Source organism: Pan paniscus, chromosome 11 (genome assembly GCF_029289425.2).
Source record: "Pan paniscus chromosome 11, NHGRI_mPanPan1-v2.0_pri, whole genome shotgun sequence".
In the NCBI taxonomy this organism is placed as follows: Eukaryota; Metazoa; Chordata; class Mammalia; order Primates; family Hominidae; genus Pan; species Pan paniscus.
The window spans coordinates 8,486,052-8,505,596 of record NC_073260.2 but is presented as its reverse complement, the minus strand read 5'-3'; the positions used below and the strand labels follow the sequence as shown (position 1 = coordinate 8,505,596).

Below are 19,545 nucleotides of genomic sequence, written 5' to 3'. Positions count from 1 at the left end.
CCAGCCTGAGTGTCAAGAACGAGACTCCGTCTCGAGAAAAAAAAAAAAGAAAGTAAATTTAAAGCACTTAAAATCCCACCACCCTGAGTTAACTACTGTTCACAGGTTGGTGAAATTCCTCCTCGTCTTCTTTCAATTTTTTCATAATTGGGACCATGCCTATATACTGGAATGTAATATAAACACTTAATATATTATTGTGAGTATATTCTCAGACTTAAATATTTTTTTCCAAAAATATTTTGAGTGGCTTTTAAAATATATCCTATTTTATGCATGCAGCATAAACTAACTTATCCTGTGTTGATAGATATTTTGTACTTGCCCTTTTCTGTGCTGTTATTTAAAATTAGTGTATAGAAATAATTGTGTTGATCACTTAGGATAAATTCCTAGAGGTAAATCAGATATTAAATTCTTTATAGACTTCTGGTTCATATTCCAGTTGCCCTCAATTTATACACCTACTACTAGCATTGTATGAGAGTGCCCGTTTCTCTGAAATCTTACCCACACTGGCTGTCAGCGTCAAAAAGATGTATCTGCAGATTTGGCAAGGAATTTGCATTTCTTTGATTATTATCAAGCGTTCACACACTTTCCATGTTTAATGGTAATTTTTTTTTTTTTTTTTTTTGAGACGATGTCTCACTCTGTCGCCCAGGCAGAGTGCAGTGCCGCGACCTTGACTCACTGCAGCCTCCGCCTCCCAGGTTCAGGTGATTCCCCTGCCTCAACTCCTTAGCAGCTTGGATTACAGGCATGCACCACCATGCCCGGCTAATTTGTGTATTTTTAGTAGAGACGGGGTTTCACCATATTGGCCAGGTTAGTCTCAAACTCCTGACCTCAAGTGATTGCCGGCCTTGGCCTCCCGAAGTGGTGGGATTACAGGTGTGAGCCACCGCACCTGGCCTTTAATGATAATGTAAATTTTTTGTGAATTGTTTATTCATGGCTTTGCCCCATTTTTTCCGTAGTGGAGGGATTTTTCTTTTTCTTTGCCCCCCGCCATTCAGAAAAATTACCAAATATTGTAATAATGTAATTTAGGACTTACCCTTTCAGAGAAACAGTTCCTGAAGGTTGACTTCAGTTAGTAGTACAGAAGCAAGACTTGAAGCCCTTCATGGTTTATGTTCTGTTGGTTTATCCCAAAGAGATGTTTTAGAGCACATTCATTTCTGAAAGTTCTCGGTCGTGTTCCCGGAAGTTTGATCAGGTGGGTTCTTTTTTTTTTTTTAAAGATAATTTTTTTTTTTAAAGATAATTCAGAATGAGGCCCACCCCTGAGATGGTATTATTACCCAGGAAAGAATGCGTGAGGATCCTCTAAATCCATAGAGAAGGAAAACTAAAACAATTTTGTTACCATTTGTTTGGCTCAAGCATCTGGTAGATCCTTCAGTTCTTTTCAAATTAGAATTTTCCTCTCTCTTTTTCTTTTTTTTTTTTTTTTTGAGATGGAGTCTTACTCCATTTCCCAGGCTGGAGTGCAGTGGCACAATCTCGGCTCACTGCAGCCTCACCTCCCGGGTTCAAGCAATTCTCTGGCCTCAGTCTCCTGAGTAGCTGGGATTACAGGTACCCGCCACTAATTTTTGTATTTTTGCCTGGCTAATTTTTGTGTTTTTAGTAGAGATGGGGTTTCGCCATGTTGGCCAGGCTGGTCTCGAACTCCTGACCTCAGGTGATCTGCCCACCTCAGCCTCCCAAAATGCTGGGATTACAGGGGTGAGCCACCGTCCCGGGCCTCTCTTTTTAAGATAATAAAAATTATTAAACATCATAATGACATGATTTGGGATTTACTCTTTCAGAGAAACAGTTCCTGAAGGTTTACTTCAGTTAGTGATTTTTATTTTTATTATTTATTTATTTTTTGAGATGGAGTCTCACTCTGTCTGCCAGGCTAGAGTGCAGAGACGAGATCTCAGCTCACTGCAACCTCCGCCTCCCAGACTCAAGCGATTCTCCTACCTCAGCCTCCTGAGTAGCTGGGACTAGTAGCTGGAACTACAGGCGCCTGCCGCCACCATGCCCGGCTAGTTTTTTCTATTTTAGTAGTGACGGGGTTTCACTGTGTTGCCCAGGTTGGTTTTGAACTCCTGAGCTCAGGCTCAGGCAATCTGCCTGCCTCAGCCTCCCAATGTTCTAGGGTTACAGGTGTGAGCCACTGTGCCTGGCCAAGTTAGTGATTTTTAAATTGTAGTTCCTTAAATGAGTATTTTGGATTTCACTCCACAATGTTCTTCAACTGTAAGATCTACTTGAGGTGATTTGATTTGCTGGTTTGCAAGAACTCGTCTACACATTGTCTTTATCACAAAGAAATTCTGGAGCGTTTGAGCCCTGTTCAAAAAAAAAAGACAAGAAGAAACTTCAGGAACAAATAACCTATTTGACCCTGTAATGAATAATATTCACACATTTTCTAATTTAAGAGCTGTTAATTGATTTCCAACTTTTAGAATCTGTTTCAGACAAAACATGGAAGTTTAGTAACAGTTTTTTCTATTCTGTAATAATAATTGCCACAAGGTAAAAAAAAAAAATTTTTTTACAGAAGAACATATTTGAGGGTGGTCGTGGGGGCAAGAAAGCTGGAAGGACGAGTGGGATGTTAATAGCCTTGTCTTGTGAAGTAAGTCCTCAGAGACGCTGTCCTAGTTGGAAGAACAAGCAGTGAAGGTGTGTGTCTGTTACGGAGAATAGGACTCCAGTGATCTAGCTGGTACTTAGAGAGGTGGGGGTGATCACCAAAAAAACAGCTCTGCCTCTGGGAGCGGAGAGGACTGGGATAGAAAGTATTTGTCTTTCATTTTAAGCCCTTCTGTACGATTTGACTTTTTTTTTTTTTTTCTTTTTTTGAGATGGAGTCTCTCTCTGTCACCCAGGCTGGAGTACAGTGGCACGATCTTGGCTCACTGCAACCTCCGCCTCCCGGGTTCAAGCAATTCTCCTGCCTCAGCCTCCCAAGTAGCTGGGACTACAGGCACCTGCCACCATGCCCGGCTGATTTTTGTATTTGTAGTAAAGACAGGATTTCACTGTGTTGGTCAGGTTGGTCTTGAACTCCTGACCTCATGATCCACCCCTGGCCTTTTTTTTTTTTTTTTTTTTTTTTGAGACGGAGTTTCTCGTTACCCAGGCTGGAGTGCAGTGGCGCAATCTCTGCTCACTGAAACCTCCACCTCCTGGGTTCAAGCGATTCTCCTGCCTCAGCCTCCTGAGTAGCTGGGACTACAGGCGTGCGTCACCATGCCTGGCTAATTTTTGTATGTCTAATGGAGACAGGGTTTCACCATGTTGGTCGAGTTGGTCTCAAACTCCTGAACTCAGGTGATCCACACACCTTGGCCTCCCAAAGTGCTGGGATTACAGGCGTGAGCCACCATGCCCGGCTAAAGCAAGAAATTTTCGCTGCATATTTTAAGCGAAGGCAAATGCATATGTGGATAGACTGTTTTAATTTGACTAAAGTCATATTGAATCGATGAATTTTAGAAGCTCAAACTATTGGGGAACAATAATTACCACCTTGGAGTGAAAATACTTAATTTCCACAAGATTTAGTAAAGGAAGAGTTTTTTAAAAACCACCTTAATAATAATAGTATGTATAGATGTTAAGAAATGAAATAGGAATGTGTAATGTTGGAAACACAAATATTTTTGCTTCTGAGAATAAAACTAATTTTTTCTCCCAATTTTCTCTTCCTTTTTCTTTTTTCTGTCCCCCCCTTTCTCTTCCAGAAGCCCTTCAGCGGCCAGTAGCATCTGACTTTGAGCCTCAGGGTCTGAGTGAAGCCGCTCGTTGGAACTCCAAGGAAAACCTTCTCGCTGGACCCAGTGAAAATGACCCCAACCTTTTCGTTGCACTGTATGATTTTGTGGCCAGTGGAGATAACACTCTAAGCATAACTAAAGGTAAAAGGGTTGTGGGCAGCTAGTGGTGGTTGCAGGAGACAGAAATCTGGGAATTGCGGTTTGACCTGCCACCCTTTGCTCGTTAAAGGCGCAGCTTTGAAATCTGGACTGCAGGGATATCCAAAAGAACAACTGCATGTTTCTAAGGGAGTCAACTCTCCTTAGAGGAGTTCTTGTACAATAGCCCTGGGCAAAAACAGAACTTGCCCTATTTTTTATACTGAAAAGGACAGCTGGACAAAATACTGAACGCAATTTTTCCCCTAAGAAAGAGCATTATTTCCCTAAAATGTCTTATATTAGGAACAGAGCACTTGAATAAACATAATTGATTTATAAAAACTGAGGCTATACACTTACCTATCTGTTCAGTACAAACAGGAAGCTTCAAATATAAACGTGTATTCTCATACACTTATAAATGTATATCTTTATGTGGACTTGTTAAAATGAAATTGGTATTTAGGAATTTGGAGATTTTTAGTAGTTACACAAGAATCAATGAAAAAGAACAAAGCTGGTTTCCAAAGCTGATATGTCTGATTTGGTTCCTTTCTTCTCAGGTGAAAAGCTCCGGGTCTTAGGCTATAATCACAATGGGGAATGGTGTGAAGCCCAAACCAAAAATGGCCAAGGCTGGGTCCCAAGCAACTACATCACACCAGTCAACAGTCTGGAGAAACACTCCTGGTACCATGGGCCTGTGTCCCGCAATGCCGCTGAGTATCTGCTGAGCAGTGGGATCAATGGCAGCTTCTTGGTGCGTGAGAGTGAGAGCAGTCCTGGCCAGAGGTCCATCTCGCTGAGATACGAAGGGAGGGTGTACCATTACAGGATCAACACTGCTTCTGATGGCAAGGTAGGGGACCCTTGGCAGGGGGCGCTGATGGGCCCAGGGCAGGGGAACCAGAGGTCCTGCTGTCGGATTGATAAATTATTGCAAGAAAGCTCAACCAAGAAGATGTTTAAAGAATCTTTCAGGTGGGAGTCATTCCATTAGCCTTATGAAGACCCTTTATTGAGGATCCGTTCTGTGATATTACAAGTTCCTGGGACCGGTATGATTCTCTTATTGTCTTGCTAGAGTTTTGTTGTTAGCAAGTTACTTAAAATAGGAGGAATATCTGTTGGGTTTTGGACACATTTTTTACAATAAGATTCTTCCTTTAAAAAAATATTTTATAATGATAGAAATCATCCCCAATGAGAAAAATTCAAATAATAGATAAGCTTTCTTAGAGCGAAAGACCACTTTACTATCCCCTCCCCCACAGACGCCTGGCACGTGGGCTTCTTCCTGCGGATGAACACATTCATGGAGAGGTGTGTGGACATACGTGCATACACGCATGCAGTTTTCAGTGAAAACCGGGATCAAACCCACAGCTTACCAAACCCAAAGTGTGGTGTTGTAAGGGAGGTGGCCTATATGATTTTGTGGTCTTCATATAAATAATCCTTAAGAGTCCATAAAGAGAAGGGAGGAGTTAACATTGACTGAGGTATTGCTATAATACCTGCATCTTTGCATTAAAGAAAGGGAGGCATAAAGAGATCTTGCCCGATGTCAACCTAGTGAGTCACTGATGGAATAGGCTTGGATCCCACAGTTTATTCTACTGCACCAGGCTGTAGTTGAGGTACAGTGTTGATAGGTGGTCCCGATGGTGTATGTTTGTTTGTTTGTTTTTGAGATGGAGTCTTGCCCTGTCACCCAGGCTGGAGTACAGTGGTGCGATCTTGGCTCACTGCAACCTCTGCTTCCCGTGCTCAAGTGATCCTCCCACCTTAGCCTTCCGAGTAGTTGGGACCACAGGCGCACACCACCATGCCCAGCTGTTTTTTGTTTGTTTGTTTGTTTGTTTGTTTGTTTTTTGTTTGTTTTGAGATGGCGTTTTCGCTCTCATTGCCCAAGCTGGAGTGCAATGGTGCGTTCTCGGCTTACTGCAACCTCCACCTCCCGGGTTCAAGCATTTCTCCTGCCTCAGCCTCCCAGGTAGCTGGGATTACAGGCATGCACCACCACGCCCAGCTAATTTTGTATTTTTAGTAGAGACAGGGTTTCATCATGTTGGTCAGGCTGGTCTCGAACTCCTGACCTCAGGTGATCCACCTGCCTCAGCATCCCAAAGTGCTGGGATTACAGGCGTGAGCCACCACGCCTGGCCGTTTTTGTATTTCCAGTAGAGACAGGGTCTCGCCATGTTGCCCAGGCTAGTCTCAAACTATTGAGCTCAAGCAATCTGCCCTCCTCGGCCTCCCAAAATGCTGGGATTACAGGCATGAGCCACTGTGCCCAGCCTATATTTTTTTAATAGTATGTAATGCATGCATATGGTTAAAAAAAATCAAAAGAACAAAATGAATTACAGTAAAAAGTAATCGTCTCCTAATTCACTTTTCCTGCCCAGAGGCAAGCACTGGTACTAGTTCCTTCTAGAGTTACCTGGACATAGATGGATGGTATATAGATGTTTATATGGATGTTTATATTCAAAAAGGCACGCAAATGATACATGCACGCGAATGCATCATGCTTCTCCCGTGTGATAATACACCTTCGAGATTGTTTTATGGCAACAGGTTTAGAGCTGCCTCATTCTTACCAGTGACTGTGTACCGTGGATGGACTGTCACTTATTTCAGTAGTCCCCTGCTGGTTGACTTTTAGGTTGTTTCCAATCTTTATTGTAAATAATGCTGATATGAGGTGGCTTTCAAACCTTTTCAAAAATCTGGGTCTGCTGTAAGAAAAACTCATTTTACATCACCACCCAGCCCTCACAATATAACAAAAGTTTCATGAAGTCTTACCTACCCTTACTGTATGTAACGCACTCTGATAGTTTGTATTTCATTCTGTTCTATTTCATTTTTTAAAAATTCTGGTTGTAATCCACTAAATTTATTTCATAGACTGACTAGTGGCCCATGGCCTGGTTTGAAAATGCGTTGCACGTGCTTCTTTATGTGGGTGTAAGTGTGTGCAGATAAGTTGCCAGAACTGACTGAAGGTTATGTGCATCGCCAGGTCACCCTCTATAGAAATTGTACAAATTTATTCTCCCACAAACAATCCATGAAAGGGCTTGTTTCCCCTTAACCCACACCAACAGTTTATTATTAGACATGTAAAAACACCTTTGTCACTCTGACTGGTAAAGAATGGCATCTCATTATGTTGAATATGCATGTGGCATATTTTGAGTCATCTTTATGCCATTGAGTAAATTCATCTTTTTCCTACATGTTAGAAATATACCAAGTGTATATGTGTATCTAGGCCTGTTGACCTCTCTGTTCTCTTCCATTGGTCTGTCTATCCATATGCCAGTACCAAACTTGTAATTGCTATAGCTTCATACCATGTTGTGGTATCTGATAGGCTAGTCCCCACTTACCTTTTTAACTTTTTTTTTTTTTTTGGCTGTCTTCACACATTCACTTGTACCATATGAACATACATATACTTCCTTTTTAATGTTCTTATTTTTCTTCACATCCCAAAGTCTTCTGGCTGAAGTCCTATTGCCCATATCTGATGCTTTCCACCACTGCATAATTCTTTAGTACCAACACTGCAGTGTGCGTGATGGACAACAGAGCCTGTTATCCCTGTGTGACTAGACGTGGGCCTGTCAGCTTGCTTTTTGGGTTATTGTTCTTATCCCAGAGGTGGAGCTGCGTTCTTCCATTCTGAGGGATGTGCTTCAGGGCATTGGGCCCTTTGAAAGAGCCTTCAAGGGTACCTTTCAAGACCACAAGGGTACCTTTCTAGTGAATCAGAACACCAGGGTGCACCGCCCATGGGGGGTGATTTTCTGGAGCAGACAGCTTGCTTCCCATCTGTGCTATTTATCCAAGGCAAGTCATGCTGCACCGAGATAGTCACTTGAGGTTTGCACCGAACAGGATAATGGTTTCTTTTCCCTAGAGCTGTTTAATCAGCAACCTTGGAACAGATGCAGGCAGGCATGATCTAGTGTGACAGCTCATTAGCTAGGGGTTGGTCTAAAATACTGTTCAAATGGGCAAGGAAAGGCCTGCGTATGGGATACGTGATTTGCAGAATTTGAGATTCATCCAAAGAGGGAGAATCTACCTAAGATGCCTCTGTCTAAAAGCTAGAGTGTGCCAGGTGAGTTTGTTTCATTCCAGGTAGAGCACAGGGAGCTCATGTGACCAGGCAGTGTCCACCATTGGGCAACACATCACACTTCCCTTGGTGTCTTGCCACCTCCCTCCCCGCCTGGCACAGACTCTCCCATCAGCCGTTTGGGCACCTGGGGACTTCTGAGCCCACAGCGTCATCCAGCAGACCGTCTGCGGAGGTTCCTTCCTGTGAGGGCCGCACTCAAGGGGGTGTGTTGGGTGGGATCGTATCGCTGGAATGAGTGAACATTGTTAGAGGGAGCTCCCACAGCTATGCGTGTGACCGTGTGGCTCGCCGCTGAAAAATGCTGCTCACATAGCAGAACTTTGATGCAATCCTTTTTGGATTTCTAAGGGGAAATTTTAAGACTGATGGGAGGAATAGGCTGGGGTTGAATAAGTTTGGTTCTTATTTTTAAATTAGCTCATGTTTAGAAAACAACTGAATTTAGAAGATTCTTCTGTAAGGCCCCAAAGGATTTCTTTCTGCCTCCCTGCTCTTGGCTCTTATTTGTGTCTCTCCTCGTGTTCTGAGCTTTTCAGCAGCCCTTGTGGGTCATCAGCCGAGGACCACCAGCTCGGGGCCCAGAGCTGGGGACTGGGAGTTATGAGCTGGACTCTTGAAGGGGCCAATACTAAACCGAGCCGTTGCCATTTCCTAGGAGCCTTGACAGGCTCAAACATCTCTGGGTACCCGGGGATTTGACTGTCATTGTTCTGATCCTTTCCCAAAGTTGTAACCCTCTGTTGACATAGCGGAATTGAAGATTGATTTTTCTTCACCACCTTCTGCCTAAAGTTCTTAGTTCTGAATGTGTCCACACCTCATTGACTTCTATGAGATGCCCCTGTCACGTTCCTCGATTCCTTCTAGTCCTTAATAGAGTCTTTCCTTTTCTTGAAAGAAATTTGCCCAGTTGACATTTATTTTCATCCATCGTCTGCTGAAGTGACAGATCCAAGGCCCTAAGCTTCAGCAGAGTTGCAGGAAGGGACCCTTTACACAGCCTCTTAGATGTTTAAGGTTTACCCGCCCTGACAGTGGCTCAGCAGGCGTAGGCCTCCTGGTGAAAAGCCGAGCACATGGCTAACCTGCTCTGGTGGAGGGGCTTTGGACCGTTCTTGTGTACTGCGAGGCTTGCCTTCCTGCTGGTGTGTGAGCAGCTCTCGGGGGAACTTGCTTCCTGGCTGAGCAACCTGTAAACAGTATGTCTGAGGTGGGACTCCCGGGCCCAAAGCAGCCAAAGGTTGCACAAGTCTAAGCTCCGTTAGGCCTGTCAGTGTGGCTGTCAAAAGAAACACTGTTTCTTTTCTTTCTTTCTTTTTTTTTTTTTTTTTTTGAGACAGGCTGTCACCCAGGCTGGAGTACAGTGGCACAATCTCGGCTCATTGCAACCTGCGCCTCCCGGGTTCGAGCGATTCTCCTGCATCAGCCTCTCAAGTAGCTGAGACTACAGGTGCCCACCAGCATGCCCGGCTAATTTTTGTATTTTTAGTAGAGATGGGGTTTCACCATGTTGGCCAGGCTGGTTTCGAACGCCTGACCTCGTGATCTGCCCTCCTTGGCCTCCCAAAGTGCTGGGATTACAGGCGTGAGCCACTGCTCCTGGCAAAATGCTGTTTCTAAGCGTTTCTTTGACAAGTCGCATCCTTCAGGTTCATGCATGATTAGGGAGAGGCAGCAGCCCTGACTGAGCACCTGAGTGTTCATGGAACCAGGTGCATAGCATAATGACATGCCATTCATGACACTACTTTCTTCCCTGAACATGCCGTGAATTCCTGATGATTACACAGTTCCCCAACAAATGCTGCTCAAAACCTGGAACTAATCAGAAGGAAGCACCAGCCTTGACTGTTAGTGGGACACGGGGAAGATGGCTGTGAACCGAATATGCAGTGCCTTTGGGGGAGAATGGTTTTAGTATTTAGTAAGTGTCAGTATGTAAGTTTTATGTTGAAAAATGAACTAAGTCACAACAAGGTCTATAAATTTAATTAATTGAAAAGGATAAAGTTGGGCCATTCAGTGAAACCTCCTGTAACTGAAGTCTCTAACACAGTAGCCAATGGGGGAATCAAATGAGCCCAAGAAGAAATTCTGCATAAACTAGGACTTAGGGGAGCCCTTAGCATTCCACATTGGAGTGAAGGAACCCGATCCGCCAGTTGGGGAATGCTCCTTTGAGGCCCGTGTGCTTCCTGCTCCGATGGGAGAGAGGGATAATGAGACTTGCTCCCAGGTGCCCTGCCCTGGAGCCCAGCAGGCCACACGGGCTCTTTGACTCTGTACTGTGCCAGTGATTTCCAAGATGGGAGTGGTGCTCTGATTGCAGGAATGTCTTCTTGGAATGGCTTTTCTCGCTTCTCTAGAGTCCTTGGTAGGGAGCACATCATCAGCTGAGCTAACCTGAGAACAGGGGTTGGAGCACTTGCCACCGGCAGTGAAGTAATCGGACAGCTGACAGACTTTTCCAGAGGGTCGGGGATTGGGAGCTGACCCCAGGTCCCGCTCCATTTTCTTTGTGTGTAGCACTTGTGTTGGTGACCAGCACTGAAGAGAGTGCGTGGACGTCACCGTGTGGTTATGAAGCTAACGGCAGCCCTCAGCGGTGCCGACTTCCGCTCCCCGACACATTCCTGTGTGCACGTTCGTGGGTCTGAGCGTGACTCATGGTGTGTGTCCCTAGAGCAGTTCACTCAGAGGCTTCTCTTCCGTGCTCTCAAGAATAAAAGCAGGGCCGCCACATCCTGATAAGTCTTGCCATTCAGCGGTCCTGTCTTGCAGAGGGATAAGCCAGTGTCCCCAGGCCACAGTCCTTACACCTTGAGCAAGTTCCCCAGAGTGAAGCAATCTTTCTAGATAAGTTTTGCGTTTCTGAGAATTTTATTTTAGTGATATTGTTACCAAAAGATTGTAACCCCAAAATGTGTGCCTTTGGCTTGCCTGTTTTAGGAATTCACTTGTGTTATCTCCCCAAGCAAAACAAAAGAAAGAGAAACCTTCCTGTTGACGAATCCTTTTTACCTTCTTGAGAGTTGTCAATGGGACTAACTTGTATATTTCTTTGCTACCTTCTTTTAAAAACATTTTTCTTATTTACTATTACAGACCTATAGTAATGGTGCCTGACATAACCCACAGCCAAAGGCCTTGGCCTTGCTGTGTGTATTTCAGGCTTTTTCTTCCCTTTTCTTTTTTTTTAAGTAATAAGATATTACAGTTATAGCTGAAGCCTGATCCTGTTCCCTTTTCTCCCTCTCGTCCCAAGCATCACCACTGTCCCAAATCTGCTCCTTCTTCCCACATCTTTGCAGTTTGGGCAAGTCTTCTGAATGCCTAGTCATGATTTTAAGTCTTCTTTCCACCTTCAGTGATGGTTGGCTGCCCTGAGCAAGCCAGTAGATTCAGTTATGTGCCTGGAGTCCAGATGTTTTATGTGGATTTTTCATGTGGAATTGTTTTTGGTAAGGAAGTATTCCCTTGCCACACCAATGAAAAGAGAAGAAAACAGGTAGCTGGCACCCGCTGCATTGTTGCTTTCTGCCAGCCTGCTCCTTCTCCTTCCTCTCCAGCTCTGTTGTGTCCAGATGCAAACTCTACATGCAGGGTTTGACCCTAGGTCCTCACCTGCTGTAGCTCTCACACGGGGACCGAATGCTCTTGTGTCGTAAATCCTTCCTTTTGCTTCCTCGTGTTGGATGTGTTTAGTGGTTTTCATCTTCTGATCACTATTTCATTCTAGGTTTATCCCTTTTAAATTATAAATTAAATGAATTCTTCACTTTTCCTACCAGCAACTACCCACCAAGTTCTACCATGTGTTAATTTAATCAACAGTTATTTATTGAGTACTTATTACATGTTGATTTCCTGTTCTCAACATTGGAATGAAAACAGCTTAGGGTTCTGCTTTCATGAAGCTTGCATGCTCTTAGGTGGAGACAGACAGTAATTAAGCAGATAAACAGGAAATTATGAGCTAGTAGTGGGTCCATTGCTGAGAAGTAAGACAGGTGGTAGGATGACCCGTGCCGTGTGATGACTTTAGATTGGGTGGTTGGGGAAGACTTCACGGACCTTAAAACTGGCCTTGGAACGGGAAGCGAGAACTGGGCACGGAAGATGAGGGAGTGGGAGATTTCAGGCAGAGGGAGCAGCAGCAGGTACAGAGGCCCCTGAGGCCTTTTATTGTGTCTTTCTGCTTGAGCGAGTAACTTAGAGCACACGTAGAGAAAGACAGCAGAAGTGGCCTTCTAAACACTCTGTCCTGTGTGGAGAGCTGCTTATGTGAGATTTTGCTGTGCAGTGAATTAAGGCTCAGCCAAACTGGCTCACGTGAGCTCTTTGAGCTTGCCTGTCTCTGTGGGCTGAAGGCTGTTCCCTGTTTCCTTCAGCTCTACGTCTCCTCCGAGAGCCGCTTCAACACCCTGGCCGAGTTGGTTCATCATCATTCAACGGTGGCCGACGGGCTCATCACCACGCTCCATTATCCAGCCCCAAAGCGCAACAAGCCCACTGTCTACGGTGTGTCCCCCAACTACGACAAGTGGGAGATGGAACGCACGGACATCACCATGAAGCACAAGCTGGGTGGGGGCCAGTACGGGGAGGTGTACGAGGGCGTGTGGAAGAAATACAGCCTGACGGTGGCCGTGAAGACCTTGAAGGTAGGCTGGGACTGCCGGGGGTGCCCAGGGTACGTGGGGCAAGGCGTCTGCTGGCATTAGGTGATGCATCTGCCCGGAAGTCTACCTCCTGCCTGCTGTCCGAGGGCTTCATTGGCGCCACGGAATTGACTTTTCCGTCTTATATCATCCTTGTGTCTTTGTAGGAGTGGAATCATTCTCATAGTCCGAGTGTGTTTCCACGTATGGTGAGAGCTGACAAGCATGGAGGGGTTTTGGTGTAAAAAGATTAGTCATTTGGAGAGGTTTTCTCATTTTATGGCAAGGTTCTTTTAAAGCCGTGGATTTCCATGCTGTTCGTGCAGCATGGAGATCACTTCCTACCGAGAGTTAAGGAGGAAAAAAAGATCTCTGAGTTTTGAAAGAAGATTTAACCAAAATGCATTTGACTCTTCTGTGGATTTTTGTTGGCTGATTTGGAAGGCAGGTGCCCTGGGCATCCCCAGTGGGTTCCAATTCTGCAGCTGCCCAGACTCCTGCAGGCAGAGGTGGAAGTGTCCCCGCTAGAAAGGCATCCAGGAAACTCGCTTTTGACCAACTCAGATACAGTCTGGTCTTTCTTGTTAACTGGGACTTTACCCTCTCCACTAATGAATAGTGTTTGTAGTTTCCAGGCAGGTTTTTTTCTTCTTTTGAAGTTCTTTGAAACCCTTAGGACTCCAAGGGAAGGAAGTTTTCATTTTCAGCCCTTTGCATTCTTCAAAATGTGATCCAGGCTTTTCCCTGTGGCGAGGGTGTCCCCTAGTGTTGACTTACATTATTTCCACTTGTTTTAAATGAACTTTGATTACCTTGACCTGTGCACAGAAATCAAGAGAGGCAGCCCCTTTTTAGAGCTGTTAGAAAAGAACTGAAACATCCACCTCTGGGAAAAATAGAGTTTAGTTTGTGCATGTGTCTCAGAAGTCAGGTGCACACATTGAGACTGGTGCAGCCACATGCCTGCCTTTTAGGGACTTTCTAACTGACCTGAGGCCTTCACCCAAGGCATAGTGAAATGGGAAGTATGATTTCTGACTGGTATAAAGTGGCTGCTTTAGAGAAAAGATCACATTCTTTAGTCCTAGAAACCAAAGGTGGCTTCCTGATGCTCTTATTCAACACGTGCCTGTCTTTGAGGCAGGACTGGCACTGGTGTGGGGGCGTGGTTTGGGGTTACCTTAAGGACCCTGGATATTTCTCAGATAGGACTTTTTCTTTTCTTTTTTTGAGACGGAGTCTTACTCTGTTGCCTAGGCTGGAGTGCAGTGGCATGATCTCAGCTCACTGCAACCTCCGCCTCCCCAAATTGGCGATTCTCCTTCCTCAGCCTCACGAGTAGCTGGGATTACAGGCACCCGCCACCACACCCAGCTAATTTTTGTATTTTTAGTAGAGATGGGGTTTCGCTGTGTTGGCCTGGCTGGTCTCGAACTCCTGACCTCAAGTGGTCTGCCTACCTCAGCCTCCCAGAGTGCTGGGGTTATAGGCATGAGCCACCACACCCGGTCCTGGACTTTTTCTTAATTGAATAAATATTTATCAAGTTCTTCACTGCTATTTCACGGTTCCTGGGCTCAACACTGGATTAGAAAATGAATGGGACAGAGTTCTTCACCTGAGACATGGGGTGGTCCAGGTAGTAGGAGGAAGAAGGATTGCAGCGCAGCAGTCCTCGGGACACCACCAGGGGGTGAACGAAGGAGGGACGGGGGAGCTATGCAGGTGCCCCAGCTCCTTGGGGTTGCACAGGGTTGAAGACCAGACCCAAGAAATGGGGCCTTGACCAGCTCAGCAAACTGAGAAAGGCCTAGATTTCAGCACACTTTTTACCAGGATTTGTAAAATGAAGGAAGATTCCAAGCGCAAAATACACTAGATTTCAACCAGTAAAAGCTTGTCTGAAAACTTCCAAGATCAGGTTGTACAACTTGACATTTGAGGAAACGCTACTTCAGTAGATGGTGCTGTGGCATTGTTTTCTGAACAACTGAAGGAGGAGACTCCAGAGGAGGGTACCTGCTGGAGACCTGTGTGGTTTGTGGGGTGGGTTTCTTACATCACTGAATCTAAAGTGGGTGCCTTTCAGAATGTGCTTTGCTAATAATGTGTTACTCTGCTTTTAATTATACTTCTAATAATTTTTCCCAAGAGCCTAATTAACTTACGATCTCACAGTTGGTAAAGAATTACAGGATGTCATTGCGTGGATTTCTGTGGGCAGTCACCCGGAGTGGTATCTGATTAGGGAAAAGGCAGTATGTCCCTTTCTGGAAGTGTGTTAACTGAAAATACGGCACTAAGCAACTGCTAAATAAATTAGCCCTCCTTCCTCCTGGCCGTGCGCAGAAACATCCCTGCAGTATGTTGCCTATTTGTCAAATAAGATTAGTGTAAATATTGGGCATTTACCTTTGCTATAGAAGCTGAAATTGCCAGGCACGGTGGCTTACGCCTGTAATCCCAGCACTTTGGAAGGCCAAGGCTGGTGGATTGCTTGAGCCCAGGAGTTAAAGACCAGCCTGGGCAACATGGCAAAACTCTGCCTCTACAAAAAATACCAAAAAAAATTAGCCAGGCGTGGTGGTGCATGTGTATTCCTAGCTACTTGGGAGGCTGACATGGGAGGATTACCTGAGCCCGGGAGGTTGAGGCTGCAGTGAGCTGTAATCATGCCACTGCACTCCTACCTGGGCAGCAGAGTAAGACCCTGTCTCCAAAAAAAAAAAAAGCTGAAATCCTTGAGTGGATTCTAAATCATGGCAGTGGCTAACATTCAGCTTCATCGTGCCCTTGCTGTGTGCCTGGCAGAGACCTCTGTGCTTACTACATGTTGCAGCTCATTGAATCCTCACAACCTTAAGATCCTTCCAGGTTGAGCATCCCGGACCCTAAAATCCCAAATCCTAAATGCTCCCAAATCCAAAACTTTTTGAGCACCGGCATGCAGCTCAGAGGAAATGCATACTGGAACATTTCAGATTTTGGATTTTCTAATTTGGAGTGTTCATCTGGTAATATAGTGTGGATATTCCCAAATCTGCAAAGATCTGAGCTCCGAAACACTTGTAGCCCCAAGCCTTTCAGTTAAGGGACATTCACCCTGTATCAACATTTTAATGCTGAGAAAATGGAAGAGAGAGAGGTTAAGTGACTGACCTGGCATCACACAGCCAGGAGTGGCAGCATCAGGATTTGAACCGGGGCACTCAGCTCCAAAGCTCAGCTCTTCTTTTTTTAAATTGAACCCAGATTCTTATTTCTCAAATACCATAAAATACTTACATAAGCCACAGTTATGCCTTTTAAAAAAAAAATCACCTTTTCCCCCACTCTCCCATTTACTTCCTTTGCAGGTTGTGGCTACGATCTACCTTCCTCTTCAAAACCCTTGAAAAATCCTTGCAGCCTTGCCCAAGCGTCCTTCCCTCAGCTGATTTTTGGGCCTCAGTTTCCTCCCATCCAGCCTGTTTCCTATCGCTGGCTTCTCCAAGGGCAGAGCCAGAGTCCTCCTTTGCCAGCAGGGGGAGCAAGGGCCTACTTTTAACCGCAACTCCATAATGAACAAGTCAAGCAGCCTTGGGTCATATACCTTCCAGGCAGAAGGAAGACAGAAGAGAACAGGAAAAAAGCAGGACACTAGGCTGACCCCTGAAGATGGGAAGCTGGAATTACAGCAAAGGCTCATTGATTGGGAACTGCACCCTTGGATTTTGATAGTATTGGGCAGGACATAGTCTTGCTATCTGTGTTAAAGGGAGGACATGCTTAAGAAAACCAACAGTCAAGTACAAGAAGCTCTAATTTTTTTTTTTTTTTTTTTTTTTTGAGACGGAGTCTCGCTCTGTCGCCCAGGCTGGAGTGCAGTGGCGCGATCTCAGCTCACTGCAAGCTCCGCCTCCCGGGTTCACGCCATTCTCCTGCCTCAGCCTCCCGAGTAGCTGGGACTACAGGCGCCCGCTATCACGCCCGGCTAATTTTTTGTATTTTTATTAGAGACGGGGTTTCATTGTGTTAGCCAGGATGGTCTCGATCTCCTGACCTCGTGATCCGCCCGCCTCGGCCTCCCAAAGTGCTGGGATTACAGGCGTGAGCCACCGCGCCCGGCCTCTAGCTCTAATTTTTTTGAGGTGGGGGAACGGGGTCTCACTGTGTTGCCCAGCTGGCCTCAGACTCCTGGCTCAAGCAGTCCTCCCACCTCAGCCTCCTGAGTAGCAGGGATCACAGGCTTGTGCCACTGTGCCCAGCTAAGAGGCTGCAATTTTTAAATGAACTGTATTCAGAGTTTGTACACCAGTGTCTTTTTTTTCTATGAATCAGTTCTCTAAGTAATAGAATTTGGAAAAGACCGCTGGTGATCTAGCTGTGGCATTTAGATTGACTCATGAGCTAACTGACAAATGTACTACTTAAACAGTGGAAAATAATGTACAGGATATATTTTTTTGAATAGGTTGTCCCACCCTCGAGTTCTGTGTCTTTCCTGAGTCCGCATATGTGAACCTTGTTTTAACCAGGTGACAGCATCCCATAGGCACGGATCTCTGTCTTCTGTTGTCCACATCATGTGTCTTGGCAGTTGTTCCTTACTGATATACATAAGGTTGTCTTGTTTTTGTATGGATATATTTTCACATGTACCAGTGTTCAGTGGGCCTTTGTCTTATTTCCAATATTTTGCTGTTCTAAACAGCAGCACAGGGATTCCCCTCATTTGCATGTATGTGAAACTATCCTGGTGGGTCCGCTTCCAGAAACTACTGGATCAGGGACCATGTGCACTTATGGCCTTGACCATACTGCCAAAGTACCTTCCAAGGAGTTTGTGTCATCAATTTGCACTCCCCAGTGGTGGTGAGAGAGTGCCTGTTTCCTCCACCCAGCACAGTGTGTTTCGGTTTTATTTCTCCCAGGAAATGGGTGTTAGTTGGGGAGCTCCAGAAAGAAGCCGAGAAGAAGGGCAGTCGTACCCTTGGCAGTTGCACGCAGTGGCTCTCTGGCCGCACAAGGAGGGCTCGGAGCCTGCTGTTGCCAGGTTGCACTTGCTCTTGCAAGACAGGCATTCCTTGCAGTGGGTTCTCCGCTGGCCAGGGAGATGAGTTCTGGGGGCTCCTCTGCGAGGTGTTCTCTCATGGGCTTTCCCCTCGAGCTTCAAGTCCCATCTCTGGAGTGTGAATCGCCTTCCTCAGCCTAACTCTGTCCCTCCAGTGGTTTTTTTTTTTTTTTTTTTGCTTTTTGTTTTTGTTTTTGTTTTTTTGAGACAGAGTCTTACTCTGTCACCCAGGCTGGAGTATAGTGGCGTGATCTCGGCTCACTGCAAGTTCCACCTCCCGGGTTCAAGCAATTATCCTGCCTCAGCCTCCCGAGTAGCTGGGACTACAGGTGCCTGTCACCACGCCGGCTAATTTTTTGTATTTTTAGTAGAGACAGGGTTTCACCATGTTAGCCAGGATGGTCTCGATCTCCTGACTTCATGATCTGCCCTCCTCGGCCTCCCAAAGTGCTGGGATTACAGGCGTGAGCCACCACACCTGGCAGTCTCTTCAATGTATTTAGCCGTGTTGATCCTGATTCATCTGATGGGTGAAGGAATATTGGAAATAAGGATAATCCCTGTGGTGTTTCACTGTGCCTGTAACCTCTCTCACCTAGCATTTGGTTAACCAGAAACAGATGTGGAAACTGATCTATCTGTAGATAATGGCCCTGCTCAGGGAGGGGGTCCCTGCTGAGAGCGAGACATTGAAAGCCTGCTACACAGAAACTGCTGGAAGGCCAAGCCATTTCTTTTTTCTTTTTCTTTTTCTTTTTTTTTTCAGACAGAGTTTTGCCCAGTAGCTCAGGCTGGAGTGCAGTGGCATGATCTCAGTTCACTGCAACGGCCTCCCGGGTTCAGGCAATTCTTCTGCCTCAGCCTCCCGAGTAGCTGGCATTACAGACTCCTGCCACCACGCCCGGCTAATTTTTGCATTTTTAGTAGAGACGCGGTTTCACCATGTGGCCAGGCTGGTCTCGAACTCCTGGTCTCAAGTTATCTGCCTGTCTCGGCCCCCTAGAGAGGCCAAGCCATTTTTAAAAACAGTGTTCTTTTTCATGCTGTAGAATACCTGTGCTTGGGGGTGAGCAAAAAGGAGGAAACTGATTAGAAAATACCTATGAGGGCCGGGTGCAGTGGTTCATGCCTGTAATCCCAGCACTCTGGGAGGCCGAGGAGGGCGGATCACAAGGTCAGGAGATCAAGACCATCCTGGTTGACATGGTGAAACCCCGTCTCTACTAATAATACAGAAAATTAGCTGGGCGTGGTGGCGGGTGCCTGTAGTCCCAGCTACTCGGGAGGCTGAGGCAGGAGAATGGTGTGAACCTGGGAGGCGGAGCTTGCAGTGAGCCGAGATCGCGCCACTGCACTCTAGCCTGGGCGACAGAGCAAGACTCCGTCTCAAAAAAAAAAGAAAATACCTGTGAGATGTTGAGTCTGGGAGAATGTATCTGTGAGAAGACAAACAACCCTAGTATTCATTAAAGAACCAGCCTTTGTTTTCTACAAGCTATCTGTTCAGTCTACTCAGGAATAGAGATAAACTGCCTTAATAGTAATAAAAGCAAGCACCGCTGAGTGAGTGCTGGCCTCATTCCAGGAATTGCTCTTGGCACTCTGTGCACAAGGGAGATACTGACATTCTTTCTGTTGTGCAGATGAGAAAACAGGCTCAGAGAAGGTGAGTAACTTACCATGGTCACACAGCAGCAGAGCTAGGTCAGTATAATCCACAAGTCATTCTCTTAACCGCTCCGC

General features: G+C 45.7%; 1 protein-coding gene across 3 annotated transcripts in view; it reads left to right on the top strand.

Annotated features, from left to right (window-relative positions):
• ABL1 (ABL proto-oncogene 1, non-receptor tyrosine kinase) overlaps nucleotides 1–19,545 on the top strand; it is a 171,710-nt gene that overhangs the window by 134,002 nt on the left and 18,163 nt on the right. For all 3 annotated transcript variants that reach the window (XM_003822377.6, XM_003822378.4, XM_063594138.1), the window contains 3 exons: nucleotides 3,756–3,929; nucleotides 4,493–4,788; nucleotides 12,480–12,752. In XM_003822377.6, the coding sequence (XP_003822425.2) occupies nucleotides 3,756–3,929; nucleotides 4,493–4,788; nucleotides 12,480–12,752 (743 nt within the window). The remainder of the gene's footprint in view (nucleotides 1–3,755; nucleotides 3,930–4,492; nucleotides 4,789–12,479; nucleotides 12,753–19,545) is intronic.